General features: G+C 47.2%; 1 protein-coding gene across 1 annotated transcript in view; it reads left to right on the top strand.

The window, feature by feature from the left end:
• Positions 1–18,135, top strand: part of LOC115172656 (cysteine-rich motor neuron 1 protein-like) — a 46,711-nt gene that overhangs the window by 2,324 nt on the left and 26,252 nt on the right. Inside the window, exons 2-4 of the mRNA XM_029730315.1 lie at positions 3,942–4,103; positions 4,323–4,493; positions 16,024–16,266. Of these exons, the coding sequence (XP_029586175.1) occupies positions 3,942–4,103; positions 4,323–4,493; positions 16,024–16,266 (576 nt within the window). The remainder of the gene's footprint in view (positions 1–3,941; positions 4,104–4,322; positions 4,494–16,023; positions 16,267–18,135) is intronic.

Below are 18,135 nucleotides of genomic sequence, written 5' to 3'. Positions count from 1 at the left end.
GCAGTCCCACGTTGGGGCCGGATCTACATGATCCTGCCCTCCATCCTCGGAGGGGTCTAGTGGTCCTGGGTCTCCGGCCCCAAGGTATCCCAGGAGACAGTGTCCCTGATTGGGCTTTATTTACAGGTTATGCTGGCAGGCCTTAATCCCCCTCCATACCCATAGCTACCCCCTCTGTGAAATTAACAGCTTTGAATGTCTCTAAATGATGAATGCACTAATTGTAAGTCGCTCCAGATAAGAGCGTCTGCTAAATTACTAAAATGTCTAATGTAAAAGTTAATGGTTTCCATGATTGAGTCGTGCCTCTGGTCCTCGTGGCTGCAGAGCACCCCCCCCCCCTTCCTGTGGTGGGGTTGGCTGGGTGAGGGTAAATCAACACCTCCCTGTGTGTTTGCAGAGGCCACGAGGGCCAGGCTGATCCGGGATTTCCCTCCCAAGCCGGGGGTAGGGTCTTAAAGTGATTAGGGTCACAATCAGGAGTAGGGGGTAAATGTTTCCAGTCTCTGACCCCTGCTTTTCTCTCCGCTCCTCTGCTCTAAGTCTTGTTGTTCTGGGTGGTCAATATGGAAGGGCAGATTGTGAATTGTCATTAGGCCTATACTATTGTAGCCTGAATTGAGTGATGTGTCTTGCTGACAAATTTACCTTTTTTGTAAAAAGAAAAGTCGGGAAACCTGAAAGGGGCTGAAATACGGGACGTAAATACAGCTGTGTCCATCCCAAGCTCATCGGCGCGGGAAACTGTAAGGCACCATTGAAACAGTGTTGTAAGTTTGCTAGCAGGTGGAGAAGAGAGATGAATGCGATTGAAAGAACCTGAAACAACTGTCACTTATTCAAACCATGACAGAGAGGTGGAAGTGTTCGTTTCATTTGGAAAAAGATTTCATTTTCATATTTACCACTGTATCAGTACACAATTGCATTTTTCGAAATAGGAGAATGGTTAAATGAGAGACCCCCCACCCCCAAAGTTGGACTTTCGTTGCATTTATGGGATCTCATGTCTGATTTGGGGGTTCTGTGTTCCCCCGTAATTCGCACACTATGGAAGGGTGATGGAGGTTGAAGAAAGTAGACCATGTCTTCAGGTGACATCTGTAGTAGACAAACATGTGTAAAGTCAGTGAGAAAATAGCTGATGCACATGATATTGAACAGAATGCTAAATATCCAGTAAGTGTATGCTTATGAGGACTTTTATACTATGTGCATATGTAGCGTGGTTCGTTCTGCGTTGTGTACTTTTAATCAGGACACTGCCACAACTGGAATTATGATGGTTGAATCATGTTTATTGGTCCTGCACACGAAGAGACAACACACAATAGGTTAGCCCTCGGTGCAGTCACAGCTCTCGGGCACCTTGCTAGCTGAAGGTCCGGCAAAAGAGTGGGAACTGCATACATACATTCAGTGCCCAACAGCACACTATACAATACAGTTAAAATTATATACAACATATTCGGAACAAAATAAAAGACATACCTGCACACGAAGAGACAACACACAATAGGTTAGCCCTTGGTGCAGTCACAGCTCTCGGGCACCTGCGTGACCACATAGCAACTCACTCAAACAAGGTCCCAAATACTCCCGAGTTACAATAGGTACCCTAATTAGCGAGCTTGGTGAAAGTTAACATAAATCTTTATAATTGTTCACATTGTAACAAACCCTATAATTGCGTAACAGCACTTTATGTAACTTTACCACAGTTTTATATTGCCAAATTACGGCGCCAAGGACAACATACCTTGCTAGCTGAAGGTCCGGCAAAAGAGAACGATAAAAGGGTCCGTAAGTACGGATAACCCGCGATGGACCAAACCAAAATATACAAACTTTTACAATTAGGTGTATTTACAATATAGATATCAAAAAATGTTTGTACACCGAAAAATAACATTAACTATGCTGCTGTAATTAAATAAAGAAAACACATTGAATTATTATTATTGTTATTAACTTATTAACATCCCCTCTTGCCCTGGCCTACTTGAACTGTCCTTGCGTGCAACTTGGTGCATAATCTAGGGGAACAACATCACTCTACTACACATACTGTATATCAAGTGCAGCCAGTTAAAGTGGTTGTGTATTGTTCTGACAGCTATGATTAGGGAAAGTTGCCTGTGAATCCAAACACGTAACTAATTTAATCCCCAAAGGGTTTTTCACCACTTGAGTGATATCGATGTTTGGCCCAGGGTGTTTTTATTTTGTCTGTCTCACTGTGTTAGTGCCACCTCTTCCCTGTCCAGAGCACTTAACAATACCACCTCACAGAATGTCTGTCCTCAAGCGCAAAGACTGGACTCTGCGTCCTGTCCAGTCCACTACTTCTTCTAATCCTGTCCACTTCCCTCTTCCTCCAGCATTATCTAATGTTTCAAAGACTTCCTTTTGAGCTTGCTATCAGCCAAAGGGCCTCAGAGGTCAACTTTCGCATCGCAGCTCTGGATGCCAAGACAAGCAGTCTCCATGGCTGAGAGGACTTCCCCAGAGACGCAGCCGTGATCCAGGCCAGCTGAGTGGGGTCATATCACAGCCGGGGGGTCAACCTAATCATTAACTACAGTAATTAGAGGTTCACCCCCCCTAACCTCTCATTTTGCTTTGTCTACCTCCTGCCGCCTACTCCTGGAGGCCCCCTTTAGCACCCCACAGACACACTCAGACACCCACCTTCAATGACTGCTCTTTAAAAATACCCTCCCATGCCAGAAAGGCCCAGAGATGGAACAAATGTGGAGGTGGGGATCATTTTAAGGTAACAGGAAATAAGAGGGTGAGTTTTGGCGTGGCAGGGGAGCTCCGTTTGAAAAGCCTGCCTGCCCCTCTACTCTCCCTAATGTCCTGGCTGGTTTAACTCACAGGGACCATGACTGTCTGCCACCTAAGATTCACCTCTCTCTCTTTCAACTCTGGAAATAGCACATCAGAGAGAGATGTGGGTTTGTATAGGTGACCATTATAGGCTACATACAGAGCACTTCTCAAGTACCACTTCTGAAAGGAATGACGGAATGTGCTGTATGATAATAGAAGTTCATCCCTGCTTTCCCTTTGTTTGGTATTAATAAATTAACAACGTACATTTTCTTAAATATTTTCATTATCGCCAGCCTAGGTGTCCATTCATATACCATCATGTTTAATCATCAGTGTCTCCCAGCCCCTAGCAGAGTATGAAAGCAAGGCTTCCCCTTCCGAGAGGAAAGAAGAAGTACACCTTTACTCACCGATTACCACTCTATAGTGTTTTACCAGTTTATTTAGCCCAGCTCCTGTAATACATTCTGATGGGAACGCTACTACTCATACTTCTAAATGTGTCTGTGAGAGAAGTCAGAGTATTTTGATAAGCAGTAATCAAGTCTCTACATTGTTGATTGAGGCCTGGAAGACAAGCCGTTGAAGGGAGAGGAGAGGAGCGCTGTATTGTGGTGTTTTCTGTTTGAGCCTGTTTACTCTGTGGCACGCAGGCAATACATCAGGCATGAACACGACCACCATGTGGGGTCCCTGTGGGGTCCCTGAGGAGCAGAGAGGCAGCTGACATGGTGGGTCTTCTGATCCCAGGGGTTTGGTGGATATGGTGAGACGGCCCCTGTCTCCCCTCCATCCTCCACTCCCCATTGTCATTAGATGTGTCATTAGATGTGTTTGTTTGTGTTAAGCTCAGCCTGGAGGAGCTAGCTACAGTATCTCAGAGGTAGGGGTAGGGATGGTTGGCTGGGCATGGGACAAACACATAAGGTAAATGGCAGTAGCAAGGCAATGCATGGCAGGAACAGAACAGAGATGTCTGCTCTGGATCGCTTTGATGATGCTTCTCTTCTCCCCTACCCCCCCTTTCCTCTCCTTTCCCCTCCTCTCTAGCCCCTCCCCTCTCCTCTCTTTTCCTCTAATATCTCGTCTCCTCCTCTCCACAGTTCTGCCTCACAGTCCGGAGGCTGGGTTGGAGGATGAGCGCTGCCCCTTGCAGACAGGCTGTGACAGAGCGGGGGCCATGTGTGTGTGTGGCGCCCGTCACTCCTGCCTGGGCTCCTTCAGCTACCCTGACATGGAATCCTGCATGAGGGCCAGCAAGACAGGTGAGTTTCCCACAGCTAGCCATCAGGAGCAAAAAATACAATCCATTGAACATTGCTAATCCATACCAGATGTTGTACGCTGTGACTAATGCTACTAACATGTCATAGTGATGACACACATGCTCAGTCTGAGGGTGGCCCCAGCATGAATCTGTGTGGTGCGTTGTCAGTGACTCATTATGACGGACTATGTCCTGTCCCCCCTTCTCTTTCTTTTAGAAGGCCGTAGACATGAGCACCAGGAAAGGCACAGGGAGAAGTTTGTGGGACCCTCCGACCCAGCCTGCATGTTTTCTGGGTGCAACCTGACAGCACAGGGCTGTGTGTGTGAATCCCAGAGCTGCCACTATCACTCCTACATCAACCGCAGCCAGTGCCAGGAGGCCGCAGGTAACCTAGAACTAACCTAAAACTAACCAACAACTGCTCAAGTCATGTTGCACAAAGGTGGCTGAAACAGTGGCTGATGCAGTGATACACAAAATGTAGATAAAAAAAAGAGCTGACCTTATTTATCCTACAAAATCCCTGTCTTTTACACTATCTCTATTTGAGTTGAGCTCAGCTTATTAAGCATATGTACCCTATGTACCCTAATATATACCTTGAGTTATGTGCTAACTGACTCATACCTGACTCATGTCTAGGTTGAAAAAATACAGTTTAAGACAAAGTAATAATTCCATGCTGAGCATTCAAAAATAAGCACATTAATTGTGCCAGCACTGTTGCTGATTATACATGATTAGCATTGATAACGTGAGCAGTGGTCGGGAAATCAAGTAATAAAGTGTCTGTAGATCATTTGTAAAACGTTTAAATAAATAGATTTACAGTAAAACAGTTATATGTGTTTGCTGAGTAGTTAGCTGAAATTCATTACGGTTGTGTTTATTCTCTACTTTGATGGCAAACTTTCTGTACTGCTAACATTCAATTCCAGTCCGGCACTGGTCCAATGAATTTGTTTATTTTCGAACACTTCTGCATGGAATGTACATTGTCTTAACCTTCTCTTCAACCTAGACCCATACAGTACAGCGAGTCAGCACAACCTGTGAAAAATCACAGAGGTATAGTAGACAATCAGTCAGTCTATTCCAAAGTCCTTTCCATGTCAACACCGAGAGACAGAGTAGCAGAGAGAGGTTCTATTATAAGGAGGAGAATATACTGTGGACCTATGAGGTGATAGAAGTCTACATACACAGTGTTCAGGCTGTAAAGTGTAACAGTATAGTGTGTTGGCTGAATTCTCAGCCTGTGTCCAGGGTTAAAGCACGGAGTGAGGAGGAAGATAGACTTCCACAGAGCTCAGGAACCAGAGTGACAATTGTGAGCTGTTTGTTTAAATGTGCCTCATAGAGGGTCTAAGGGTAAATACCCATGTAGCTGCCTCTCTGACTGGCACTTCTAAGTGATAATTGTTATTGAGGTGGGTTCTATTTCACCCCTTTGACAGAACTGTGTGAGAGATGCATAAAACCAACATGGCAGCTCTCTGTATGTATGAAGAACATTGGTCTCACTGAGAAAGTGCCAGTGAGTGAGCTCACAGATACTCTCTTGCTGTGTTAGTGGGAAGATCTCATCATCTGCTTCATAATACTGCGTAGCCATGTTGTGCCAAAAAGCTAGACTCAGGTCAGTTTACTAAGGACATTTGTTGAGTTTAGGAGGCCCAATTCAAGACAAGTGTAACGATCGCCCAAAGGATTAGACCAAGGTGCAGCGTGGTGAATGTCTTTATTTTAAATCGGAACACTTAAACAAAATAATAAACAAATACAAACGACAGTCACGTCTTGCAGGCTAAATACGAGCAGTACAAATTCAAGATCCCACAAACACAGGTGGAAAAAGGCTGCCTAAGTATGGCTTCCAATCAGAGACAACGATAGACACCTGCCTCTGATTGGAAACCATACCCGTCCAGAACATAGAAAATAACACAGAATGCCCACCCCACACCCTGCCCTAACCACATAGAGAAACAAACCCTCTCTCTCAAGTCAGGGCGTGACATTACCCCCCAAAGGTGCGGACTCCCGGACGCAAACCTGAACCTATAGGGGAGGGTCTGGGTGGGCATCTATACTTGGCGGCGGCTTTGGTTCGGGGCGTAGCCCCCACACCGCCCGCTGATCCCCCCGCTTCTGTGTCGCCGGAGGAACCAGACCGTGGATCAGCGCCGGAGGCTCTGAACTGCCGACCGCCGCTGAAGACTCTGGGCTGCAGACCGTCGCTGAAGACTCCGGGCTGCAGACCGTCGCTGAAGACTCCGGGCTGCAGACCGTCGCTGGAGACTCCGGGCTGCAGACCGTCGCTGGAGACTCCGGGCTGCAGACCGTCGCTGGAGACTCCGGGCTGCAGACCGTCGCTGGAGACTCCGGGCTGCAGACCGTCGCTGGAGACTCCGGGCTGCAGACCGTCGCTGGAGACTCCGGGCTGCAGACCGTCGCTGGAGGCTCCGGACTGAGGAGCGTCGCTGGAGGCTCCGGACTGAGGAGCGTCGCTGGAGGCTCCGGACTGAGGAGCGTCGCTGGAGGCTCCGGACTGGGGAGCGTCGCTGGAGGCTCCGGACTGGGGAGCGTCGCTGGAGGCTCCGGACTGGGGAGCGTCGCTGGAGGCTCCGGGCTGAGGAGCGTCGCTGAAGGCTCCGGACTGAGGAGCGTCGCTGGAGGCTCCGGGCTGAGGAGCGTCGCTGGAGGCTCCGGGCTGAGGAGCGTCGCTGGAGGCTCCGGACTGGGGAGCGTCGCTGGAGGCTCCGTGCCGTGGATCATCACTACTGGTTCCGCGCCATGGATCATCCCTACAGGCTCCGGGCCATGGATCATCACTGGAGGCTTCGTGCCAGGGATCATCCCTACAGGCTCCGGGCCATGGATCATCACTGGAGGCTTCGTGCCATGGATTATCACTGGAGGCTTCGAACCATTGATCATCACTGGATGCTTCCTACGGGGAGCTGGAACCGGTCTCACCAGACTGGGGAGAGGCACTGAGGACCGCATGCTCAAAGCAGGCACCAGCCGTACTGGGCTATGGAGGCATACTAGAGGAAGAGTGCGAGGAGCAGGTCTGGCGCTTAGGGCTGGCACAACCTGTCCTGGCTTGATGTTGACTATCGCCCGGCAAGGGCGGAGCACTGGTACAGGACGAACTGGGCTGTGCTGGTGAATGAGGTGTACCGTGCGTAGAGCAGGTGCAGGATAACCTGGGCCGTAGAGACGCACTGGAGTCCAGATACGCTGAGCCGGCGCACTTCTTCCTGGCTGCCGGCCAACTCTAGCACGGCAACGGTGAGGAGCTTGCACCGAGCGCACCGGGCTGTGAGTACGCACTGGCGACACAGTTTTTTGGCGCTGCCTCTCAGGCCTCCGTTGTTGCCTTGCCTGTTGATCACGTCGCTGTACCTCCCTCGCTGCTTCCACCTGTTCCCATGGAAGGCGATCCCTTCCGGCCTGGATCTCTTCCCACGTCCAGGATCCTTTGCCATCCAGGATGTCCTCCCATGTCCAGTCCATCGGCCCACGCTGCTTGGTCCTTTGGTGGTGGGATCTTCTGTAACGATCGTCCAAAGGATTAGACCAAGGTGCAGCGTGGTGAGTGTTCATCTTTATTTTAAATCGGAACACTTAAACAAAATAATAAACAAATACAAATGACCGTCACGTCTTACAGGCTAAATACGAGCAGTACAAAATCAAGATCCCACAAACACAGGTGGAAAAAGGCTGCCTAAGTATGGCTTCCAATCAGAGACAACGATAGACACCTGCCTCTGATTGGAAACCATACTCGGCCAAAACATAGAAAATAACACATAGAATGCCCACCCCACACCCTGACCTAACCACATAGAGAAACAAACCCTCTCTCTCAGGTCAGGGCGTGACCACAAGTGACTCGATCCACAACTAAGACATTTGTTTTAGCTTTGTTTGTGTCTTTCATCCCTTTTTTTCTTTGATAGTTCAGTTGGGAAATTTGTACCATTCCTGATAATGTAAGGCCTGAGAGTATTGTATGATGTGCCATTTAGCAGACGTTTTTATCCAAAGTGACTTACAGTCATGCGTGAAAAAATGTTTTACATATGAGTGGTCCCAGGAATCAAACCCACCGTCCTAGCATTACAAGAACCATGCTCTACCAACTGAGCTAGAGAGGACCACAAAATGTGTAAGCTTCAGTTATATGATCTACAAACAAGATCTACAAACAGACAGGGTTGTTACAGAGCATTTACAGTCCCTTGGCTGTGTATTTGGATATTTGTACTGAGCTGTTTGTTCTGTAAATCCCTCTAGCAGTGTGGAAAGGTATACATACTGTATTACTGAGAGACAGTGTCATTGCCCTCTCCTGTGCCCCTATGAATAATATACAAGTCGTCTGCTGCATTTCTCAACTTCCAGTTGTCTAGAGCAGCCAAGAGAGGACGACAGCGTGAAATCACAACACTGAAAACAGTAAACAACATTTTTCTGCAGCTTATGTGTTGTCGCTACTCCACACACCCTTCAGACGGCCATGCATTAAGGAGGGTGTGTGTGTGTGTGTGTTCAGGGCAGTGATAATTAACTTGTTTTGTCTGACTGGCTTGGCGGAGATCTTGCTGTCTGTCGTCAGTGCTTCCGTTATGATGAGTAACCCTGAGTGCAGTGCTCCTGAGAGGTCATGGAGCTACCCATCTGATCAAGTAGTGATTTAGGTCTGGGTCAATGTGTCCCTTAGCTTGTGATGTCTACACATTCTGTAAGCTCTGCTTTCGCTGCATGAGAGTTACAGCGATTCCAATCTTCACATGCTGTTGAAGATGAAAGCGGACCTTGTTGCCAGTACTTGAAGCACTTTTTCAGCCATCCATTTGAACATAGCATCCTCTGCCTCTGCTTGGGGCTTGTACATTCACACATGGTAGTGGTTTGGGACTGGCTCTTAATGCTCGCTCTGACTCAGAGAGTAGAGTAGCCTTCTGAGGCCAGCTGACTGTCCTGGCTTGTGTTCCTGTTTACTGTTTGTTCGAAGACTTGGGGCACAAACCTCGTTTGCAGCTTCACCATCTGCAGCGCCTGATCACCAACAGCCATTAGTATCGCTAAGGGCTCTCTATATATGTACTGTCAGTATGCTGACGCCCGTTGTTAGACTTCAAACAGGGGTCAATGTCATGTTGGGTGCTGGGAGGTGACATGAACACAGGCACCCTGTGTTGCTGATAAGGAAGTATTAGACTGAATCTCTGAGGATTGATCAAATTAGTGGAAGAGGAGGAAGAGGTCAGGCCAGGGAGCCAGCTAGGGGAAGCCCTTTTGACAAGTTATGTGTGTCAAGTGCAGGAAATGGTCTGGGGCCTGTATTTAGTTCTCTGGCCCTGTGTGTACATTTATGGCTTTGATTAATTATAAGTCTTTAAGCTGCTGTGCACAAGGAGTTTCCCCATGTGGCCTTCAGAAGAGGAGCTTGTTCTGTAATACTTTGATTGATGTTGCTGATATGACCTGATGTTGTAATGGCCCTGCGGAGAGCGGCTCGGGGAAAACAGAAGGCAGATTTAAGCCTGTGGGTTGTTACACAGCTATTGTATGTCATATTACATCAATGTACTTTAAACTCCCAACATGTGACTGGTCCTCATGGCTAACCTCAGAAGGTTAATATGGGTGAAATGGGGCAGTATTAATGTTTAGTATAAGTGTATACTTTTAAAAGAACATTACAAGGGAGGAAGTGGAGTTGAGGTGGGTCAGACACTGGAGCCATGCCCACCATGATGCCATGGTGCAAACAGACCTCGCCACCACAGAGTTGGCCCACCAGTAGTACCACACTCCCTCCCGCCCGTCTCCTTCCCCTGAAAGCATCATTAGTTCTGCTTGGCTGCAGCCTCTTTGTGGCATCACTATTACTCGCCAGTCCAGACCGCCAGTAGCTGGCAGGGGTGCTAGACGTCTCTGTGTTCGTGTGTCGTCTGCAGAGGCTATGGCCTCTGTCATGCCCAGCGATCCTGCTCATGTCCCAGAGTGTGTGTGTGTGTGTGTGTGTGTGTGTGTGTGTGTGTGTGTGTGTGTGTGTGTGTGTGTGTGTGTGTGTGTGTGTGTGTGTGTGTGTGCGCGCGCGCGTGTGTGCATGCATGTGTGCGTGCGTACATGCGCGCGTGTGCGTGTTTGTCTCTTGGCAGTGATTTCAGAGGGGAAACAAAACACAGTTCATCTGTTGGCTCAGACAAAGAGCTTCATGCTAGGCGAAGTGGGATCGCTGTCTCAGCCTGTTGTCCTCTCACTGCTCCCAGTCACCCAGCTGATAGCTCTGCTTACCAGGCACCACAACTTTTCCCAAGCCCTGCCCCAACCCAAGCCCCAGCCCCTGCCTCCAGTCTCAGATCCATTCCTGCCTTCCAGCCCCTGCCCCAGCTCTCCAGCTCTAGCCAGGCCGCCAGCCTCTGCTTTTTCTGGTTGTCTGTGAGAAAACATGAGCAGATGACCAACAATGTTACGTAACTCAACTGCCTCAACTACCACGAACTGGGCAGCTGCCGAGTGTATCCCTGTACTCCCCTGGACTGACTGGGCAGCTGCAGAGCGTAGCCCCGTACTCCCCTGGACTGACTGGGCAGCTGTAGAGAAAAACATAGAGAAAACATGAGCAGATGACCAACAATGTTACGTAACTCAACTGTCTCAACTACCACAAACTGGGCAGCTGTAGAGCGTAGCCCCGTACTCCCCTGGACTGACTGGGCAGCTGCAGAGTGTATCCCTGTCTCCCCTGGACTGACTGGGCAGCTGCAGAGCGTAGCCCCGTACTCCCCTGGACTGACTGGGCAGCTGCAGAGCGTAGCCCCGTACTCCCCTGGACTGACTGGGCAGCTGCAGAGCGTAGCCCCATAGTCCCTTGGACTGACTGGGCAGCTGCAGAGCGTAGCCCTGTACTCCTCTAGAATGACTGGGCAGCTGCAGAGCGTAGCCCCGTACTCCCCTGGACTGACTGGGCAGCTGCAGAGCATAGCCCCGTACTCCCCTGGACTGACTGGGCAGCTGCAGAGCGTAGCCCCGTACTCCCCTGGACTGACTGGGCAGCTGCAGAGCGTAGACCCATACTCCCCTGGACTGACTGGGCAGCTGCAGAGCATAGCCCCGTACTTCCCTGGACTGACTGGGCAGCTGCAGAGCGTAGCCCTGTACTCCCCTGGACTGACTGGGCAGCTGCAGAGCGTAGCCCTGTACTCCCCTGGACTGACTGGGCAGCTGCAGAGTATAGCCCTGTACTTCCCTGGACTGACTTTTATGTGTACAGTCCAATTCATGTTTTATGTTCAGTTTCCTCTAAGACAGATCCAGAGACCTTTAACTCTGTTTGAAGGTTCCCTCATGGCCCATTTGTTACTGTTTCATTTAACTTGGACCATACTTGTGCCATCCTTTCACTCCCATGCATTTTGTGCCAGCTCTGTAGTAGACAATTGTCCATAGAAAAGTATTCTCTGCAACATTGTTCAGCCCGTTCAGCATGATAAAAGCTCAGCCTCTCTCTTTCACTCTCCCTGGCCCAATCTCATCTGACAATACGAAGAAGGCTGTGTTGAGCTAATCTGAGCAGAGAACACTCGACCCGCAGCTCTGCTGCCTGGGACACCAGGATCACGTTTTTCATCCTCAAATATTTAGCGTGAGAGAGCGAGGAGCTGTGAAGTCTGTGTGTGTGTGTGTGTGTGTGTGTGTGTGTGTGTGTGTGTGTGTGTGTGTGTGTGTGTGTGTGTGTGTGTGTGTGTGTGTGTGTGTGTGTGTGTGCTGCTGCTGCTGCTGCTGCACTCTCTCTTGCTGCTGCTGCTGCTGCAGCTCTCTCTCCTGACACACTGCCCTAATCAGAGTGTGATGTTCAGACGTCTATGTTTCCCTCTCCTGTGACCCTGTGCCTTTTTCCCTGAACCACCTCCCAGACTTAGTTCTTTAAAATAGAGAACAATACAGACATTTTTAGCCTCAACCGCCAGTGGGCAAGCGGCCAGACCTCCACAGCTTACGTGAGAGATGAGCCTGATGGGTCCCTTTGCGGACAAACTGTATAAAACCAGAGGATGTACCAGAGGCCCATAGAGGGCAGCTGTACTAAGACAGCTTTGTTCTCCGCTGACTTGCTTCCAAAGTCAGTCATTGAACAAAACTCACATTGTGCACTTGTTCCATGAGTAAACTCAGGCTGTCAACACAGCCTCCTCTGCCTACCAGCGCTGCTTCAGTCAGATGAATACTGTGCTCCTTGTACTCTGTGTAGAAAAAAGCACATTTACATAGAGGTGTTTTCCTTTCCCGAATGGGCTTCTCGGAGATGCCAAAAATATGCATTGTTTACAATAGCCCATTCTGTAGTAATAAACCAATTTCTAAATCCTATCTCAAGCCCAACTTCAGGTTGCGTGTGGGTGTGTGTGCGCATGTGTGCGTGTTTGTGTGTGTATTAAGGCTTTCCTAGGGGGTTGCTAGGTTTTCCATACTATCTCACCACTACAACAAGAGAAGGTTTTGACCATTCTACAGACTGAATTTATTAAGCATGCCAAATTAGGTCTTTGTGTTTTTGTTTGCGTAAGCTGGAGAATAGCCACCATTGTAATACAGAGATTGCTTTTGTGACCACTGACTAGCTAATTACCCCATTGGTGCTTCTAGATAGAACACAAACAGAATGTGCTGAAATCCATCCTCTACTGAGTTTACCATACCGTTTCCATGCTTTGTGTCTGCCTATTATGTTCATAAATGGCTACAATATCATTCATTTGAATGACAATAGAGTGTCTGGCAGCTGGTTTTCCCAGCGCACTCCAGTCCACCCATTGTTAGATGTGAGTAAGCAATCTGTTTTCTTTGACTGGGGCACACAGAAAGTCTTATTCAATGCAAACATTGGACAACATTTTATTGAAGGCCACATCCCTCTGTTAGACAGCAGCACGCTCTGTGTTACTGCTATTAGATATAAAATCTCTGAAATTAGCCTGTAACTAAAGTTTATTTAACTCAAATGCAGGAATTAGGCCAAAAACCGTTGAATGGGTCATTGCTCGCCCTAATTCAGGGGAATTTCCCCCCTTCTCTCTGACACTATTCAGTAACAAAGTTGATCAATGCAAGCTTTGTGCCTGCCCCCACTGTTCACAGGTTCCTCCTAGAGCAAACAGTACAGTGCAGATACCTCATGCCCGTGCACTATTTATTCAGGGAAGAAAAAATCCAACACTTCCTTCATCCTCAATTTCATCTGTCAGATATCTCCCCCAAATATGACTCTCCTGCTCAAGTCACAACTTAACTTTTACGGGTCAGGCAAACTTCAAACGACTGCATAGATGGAAGATTAACATGCCGGGTGAGCATTGGGTCGCACCGATGTGTTCAACCCTTGAGGGTTTGACTACTGAAAGTAATACTGCAATCATCGGTGTATGTGGAGTTGAACTGTCTGTCTGTGGAGCAGAACCTGGGCTCCAGTCCCTCTGTTTGCCATTTCAGTTTCCCATCTGGTAGGAACAGCCTCAGGGATCCTCTTTCAGGCCCTCAAATGTCAGGGATGAGACACATCCTCTGCTAGAGTCGTGTTGCACCAGGGAACGCCAAATGTCTGGGAAGGACATCAACAAACTAGCTTCTGAAAGAGCCACAAACCCCAAGCCTTGTTACGCAATTTCATTCTATTTCATTCTCTTTCCACCAAAACCATAATGCATGCAAAGATTGTACAGTATTCTCCTCATACGCAATCATAGCCATTACATTTCTCTCTCTTATGAGGCAATTAGTTATTTATTAGCTTCATGGCATTTGCTTTCCTAAAGGCCCAAGGGAAGACATTAAGCAGAAACGTAATTACCAATTTTCTCCACTGTCATCAATCATACACTGCTTTATTCCACCCTTCCTCACACTCTCTCCCAGTCCTCCGTAACAGCCACAGATCCAACCTGGTATCCTACAAACAGGAGATCTGTGAAATTATTTAGCCATTGACAATTACAGTGCCTTCAGAGAGTATTCATACCCATTGACTTATTTCACATTTTTTTGTGTTACAGCCTGAATTCAAAATCGATTAAATAACCATCTGCTTTAGGTTATTGTCCTGTTGAAAAGTGAATGAATCTACCAGTGTCTGGTGGAAAGCAGACTGAACCAGGTTTTTCTCTAGGATTTTGCCTCTGCTTAGCTTCATTATGTTTCTTTTTTATCATGAAAAACTCCCCAGTCCTTAATGATTACAAGCATACCCATAACATGATGCAGCCACCACTGTGCTTGAAAATATGAGTTTTACTCAGTAATGTGTTGTATTGGATTTTCCCCAAACATAACACTTTATTCATTACTAAAATGTAATTACATTTTTTTGTACTATTACTTTAGTGCCTTGTTGCAAACAGGACGAATTGTTTGGAATATTTTAATTCAGTACAGGCTTCTTCTTTTCACTGTCAATTAGGTCAGTATTGTGGAGTAACTACAATGTTGTTGCTCCATCATCAGTTTCCTCCTATCACAACCATTCAACTCTGTAACTGTTTTAAAGTCACCATTGACCTCATGGTGAAATCCCTGAGCTGTTTCCTTCCTCTCAGGCAATTGAGTTAGGAAGGACCCATGTATCTTTGTAGTGACTGGGTGTATTGATACACCATCAAAAGTGTAATTAATTGTTTTTTTTACCCATCTACCAATAGGTGCCCTTGTTTGCAAGGTATTGGAAAACCTCCCTGGTCTTTGTGGTTGAATCTGTGTTTGAAATTCACTGTTTGACTGAGGGACCTTACAGATAATTGTATGTGTGGGAAACAGAGACGAAGTAGTCATTAAAAAATCATGTTAAACATTATTATTGCACACAGAGTGAGTTCATGCAACTTATTATGTGACTTGTGAAGATAATTTTTACTCCTGAACTTATTTAGGCTTGCCATAACAAAGGGGTTGAATACTGATTGACTCGAGACATTTCAGCTTTTCATTTTGAATTAATTTGTACAAATTTCAAAAAACATTATTCCATTTTGACATTATGAGGTATTGTGTGTAGGCCAATGACACAAAATCTAAATTAAATCCATTTTAATTTCAGGCTGTAACACAACAAAACTTGGAAAAAGTCAAGGGGTGTGAATACTTTCTGAAGGCACTGTATAGGACAGGACATGAGTTTGCAGGACCCAATCCCTCGACTCTGTATGCATAACAGGGACACGGTTGAACCAAAATAAGCAGTGGTTAAGGATCGGGTAATCAAAGCTTCGTAAGGTAGCTACTGTTCTTCTACAATATGAGACAGAGGGGCACTCCACTTTTCTTTTCCTGAAAGTGTCCAAAGTACATCCCTGTGCCCCCTGCACTCCCTAACCAGAGTATGAAGACCATTATGTTCGCTCTGGCATATCGATACACAAACGCTTCCTAGTATGCTAAGTGTAGTGTGATTTAAAAAATAAGGCTCAGGGTAGGATAAAAAGTCTGAGTAAAACATGGCCTTGTATTAATGGCTGGTGAGATGGAGAGCCTGTTTGGATTGAGAGCTGGGTCCAGTGGGTGGCCAGGCAGGGATCAGGAAAGGTCTTAGACAGGATGTGCTGAGAGGTTTGTCGTGTCTAGAGACGAGCATAGCTCTCACTCTCCGTCCTAACAGGATGCTGTAAAGCTGTCACGGAGTGAAGGGGATCTGATGACTGCAACATGAGCAACACTGTTCCACTAACACTGTACGCAGGCCAGGGAGCCCCACTCCTCTCCTCCCTTTTCCCCTGCCACCTAGCAAACAGTGTGGGCACTGTTGTAGCCTGGAGCTGGGTTGAAGGTGGTGTTACAGCATGCCTTACAGAGGCTTGTTGTTGTATGTGACTGAGTCTGTGTGTGTGTGCGTGTGTGTATTTCAGAGGAGCTGAGGTGTGCCGCGACCACATGTCCTGCTCTGCCGGTGCCTTCCTGTCCTGAGGGCTCGGTTCTGACCAAGAGCTACACTCCCCCTGCTGGCTGCTGCCCCACTGTGCCCCCCCAGTGCACCTGTGACCTCCGCGCGTGCCACAAGCCCCAGTGCCCCTCCGGCCAGAAGACTGTACCACTCAGTCAGGCCACCGGCGAGCCAGGAGACTGCTGTGACATGTTCGCGTGCCAGAAAGGTAATGTATATAACCGTAGCAAGCCATGAATTTGATGAGAGAAGTGGTGCTGGTGTGAAATTTAACACCTTTTCAGATGTGATTATTTTAATCAGAACACAATTTTTCCCCCAAAGTCCCAGTTTACCAAATGTTCTGTGATGAAAAGGAGAGTCACTAAATAGATGGTCATTTGTTGTCCAAATACATTTTTCTGGGGTGTAGCCGCAAATAATCTCAACGCCACAAGGCATATTAAACATAATGGATCTCATTATGCATATTGTGTGTGTGAAGCGTGCTCGCAACTGGTGTTCTCACCCTCTGTGTGTGTGTGTGTGTGTGTGTGTGTGTGTGTGTGTGTGTGTGTGTGTGTGTGTGTGTGTGTGTGTGTGTGTGTGTGTGTGTGTGTGTGTGTGTGTGTGTGTGTGTGTGTGTGTGTGTGTGACAGAGAGAGAGAGAGAGAGAGATATGTTAGTAGTTCGGCCAGTTCACTCTCCTTCTCAAAAGCACATTCACAGAAGCTAGCTAATCAGCCAGTGAGGGAGAGGAGCAGAGAGAGGCAAGGAGGGTTGCTGAGGGGGGACCTGGACCTGGCTGTTTACTCTGCGCTCCCAGCAAATATTTGCTGTTTTACCAACAGAATAAATTGTGTAGTGTCAAAGAGTTCCTGCTTGGTCACATATCCAAAAGGAAAAGGTTCAACAGTTAATTGATGGGAATGCTTTTAATGTGCTCCAGTCTTCCAGGGGGAGTGTAGTCGAGTCAGGCAGGCTGGCAGGGGCTGAATGGCGGCTGCAGAGGCTAGGGGATCAGTGTTTTGATAACAAGTGTCTGCTGCTCTTTGGGTCTGGACTGGATGCCCTTTGTGCCTCCCTTACTGGCAGTTAGCTCTGCATGACTGCATCCACATTAGAAATCACACAAAGATTTTAGCATGTAAATATTGGTGGGGCAAAGCCACCTCACAACACAACACTAAAAAATACATTAATTGCACTATAACGGTGACAAACGTTTCCCACAAACTATTAGGGCCTATATAAAGCTGTCCCAACAGCAGAGCTTTCTTTTCAGCATCATGGAGTGAATCCTTACCACCACTACACCTGACTATCAGCGGAGCCTGGTCTGGCAGCGAAACAGTTCATTCAGCCTCATTTAATGCCTTTTTAAAAAGATATGGCTGACTTGCTTAAACAGATGTGATTTCTACTGAAAATTGAGATGTACAAACTATGACTTAAGGGAATGATGAGCGGATGAGAGGCAATCTGTAATTTCGATTAAGACATTAATGTGTGAACTAAGACGTAGTCAATATAACTATTTGTTTTAAAATGTACAACGACAGAATTCAGAACATGGGCCGTTCTTACAGTATTCTCCTTGTACACCAAGTCAGAACCGTAGGATAAATAAAGGGAGCATAGAAGCAGACACTGAAAGCTTTTACAATAATCAAGGATGACATTTCTCTAACACAGGCTGTAGGCTACATGTACACCACCAAGTTAGTACATTATGATAAGTTGTAAGCGGGAAAGAGACCAAAGTATTAGAGTGAGGCACATGGCCTACTAACAGCTTACTACACAACATGCACTTAGTATTCATTTTTTAGCTACAGTATACATATCTCCCTGGCATATTACATAATTTACGCAGCAGCATACAATACATTTTTGGGCTCACCTTTCAAGACAACTGGGAACTCTGAAAAAACAAGGTTGAATCAGGACGTCAATGACCTTCAGGTCAGAGCTCTAAAAAGAGGCCAGAGATCCCGACTTGGAATTCCGAGTTGGATGACCGTTCAAAACGTATTTCCCCAGTCTGAGCTCATTCTTTTCAGAGTTCCCAGTGGTTTTGAACATGGCAGAAGTCATG

Source organism: Salmo trutta, chromosome 33 (assembly GCF_901001165.1).
Source record: "Salmo trutta chromosome 33, fSalTru1.1, whole genome shotgun sequence".
NCBI lineage: Eukaryota > Metazoa > Chordata > Actinopteri > Salmoniformes > Salmonidae > Salmo > Salmo trutta.
This window is presented reverse-complemented; position numbering and strand designations above follow the sequence as displayed.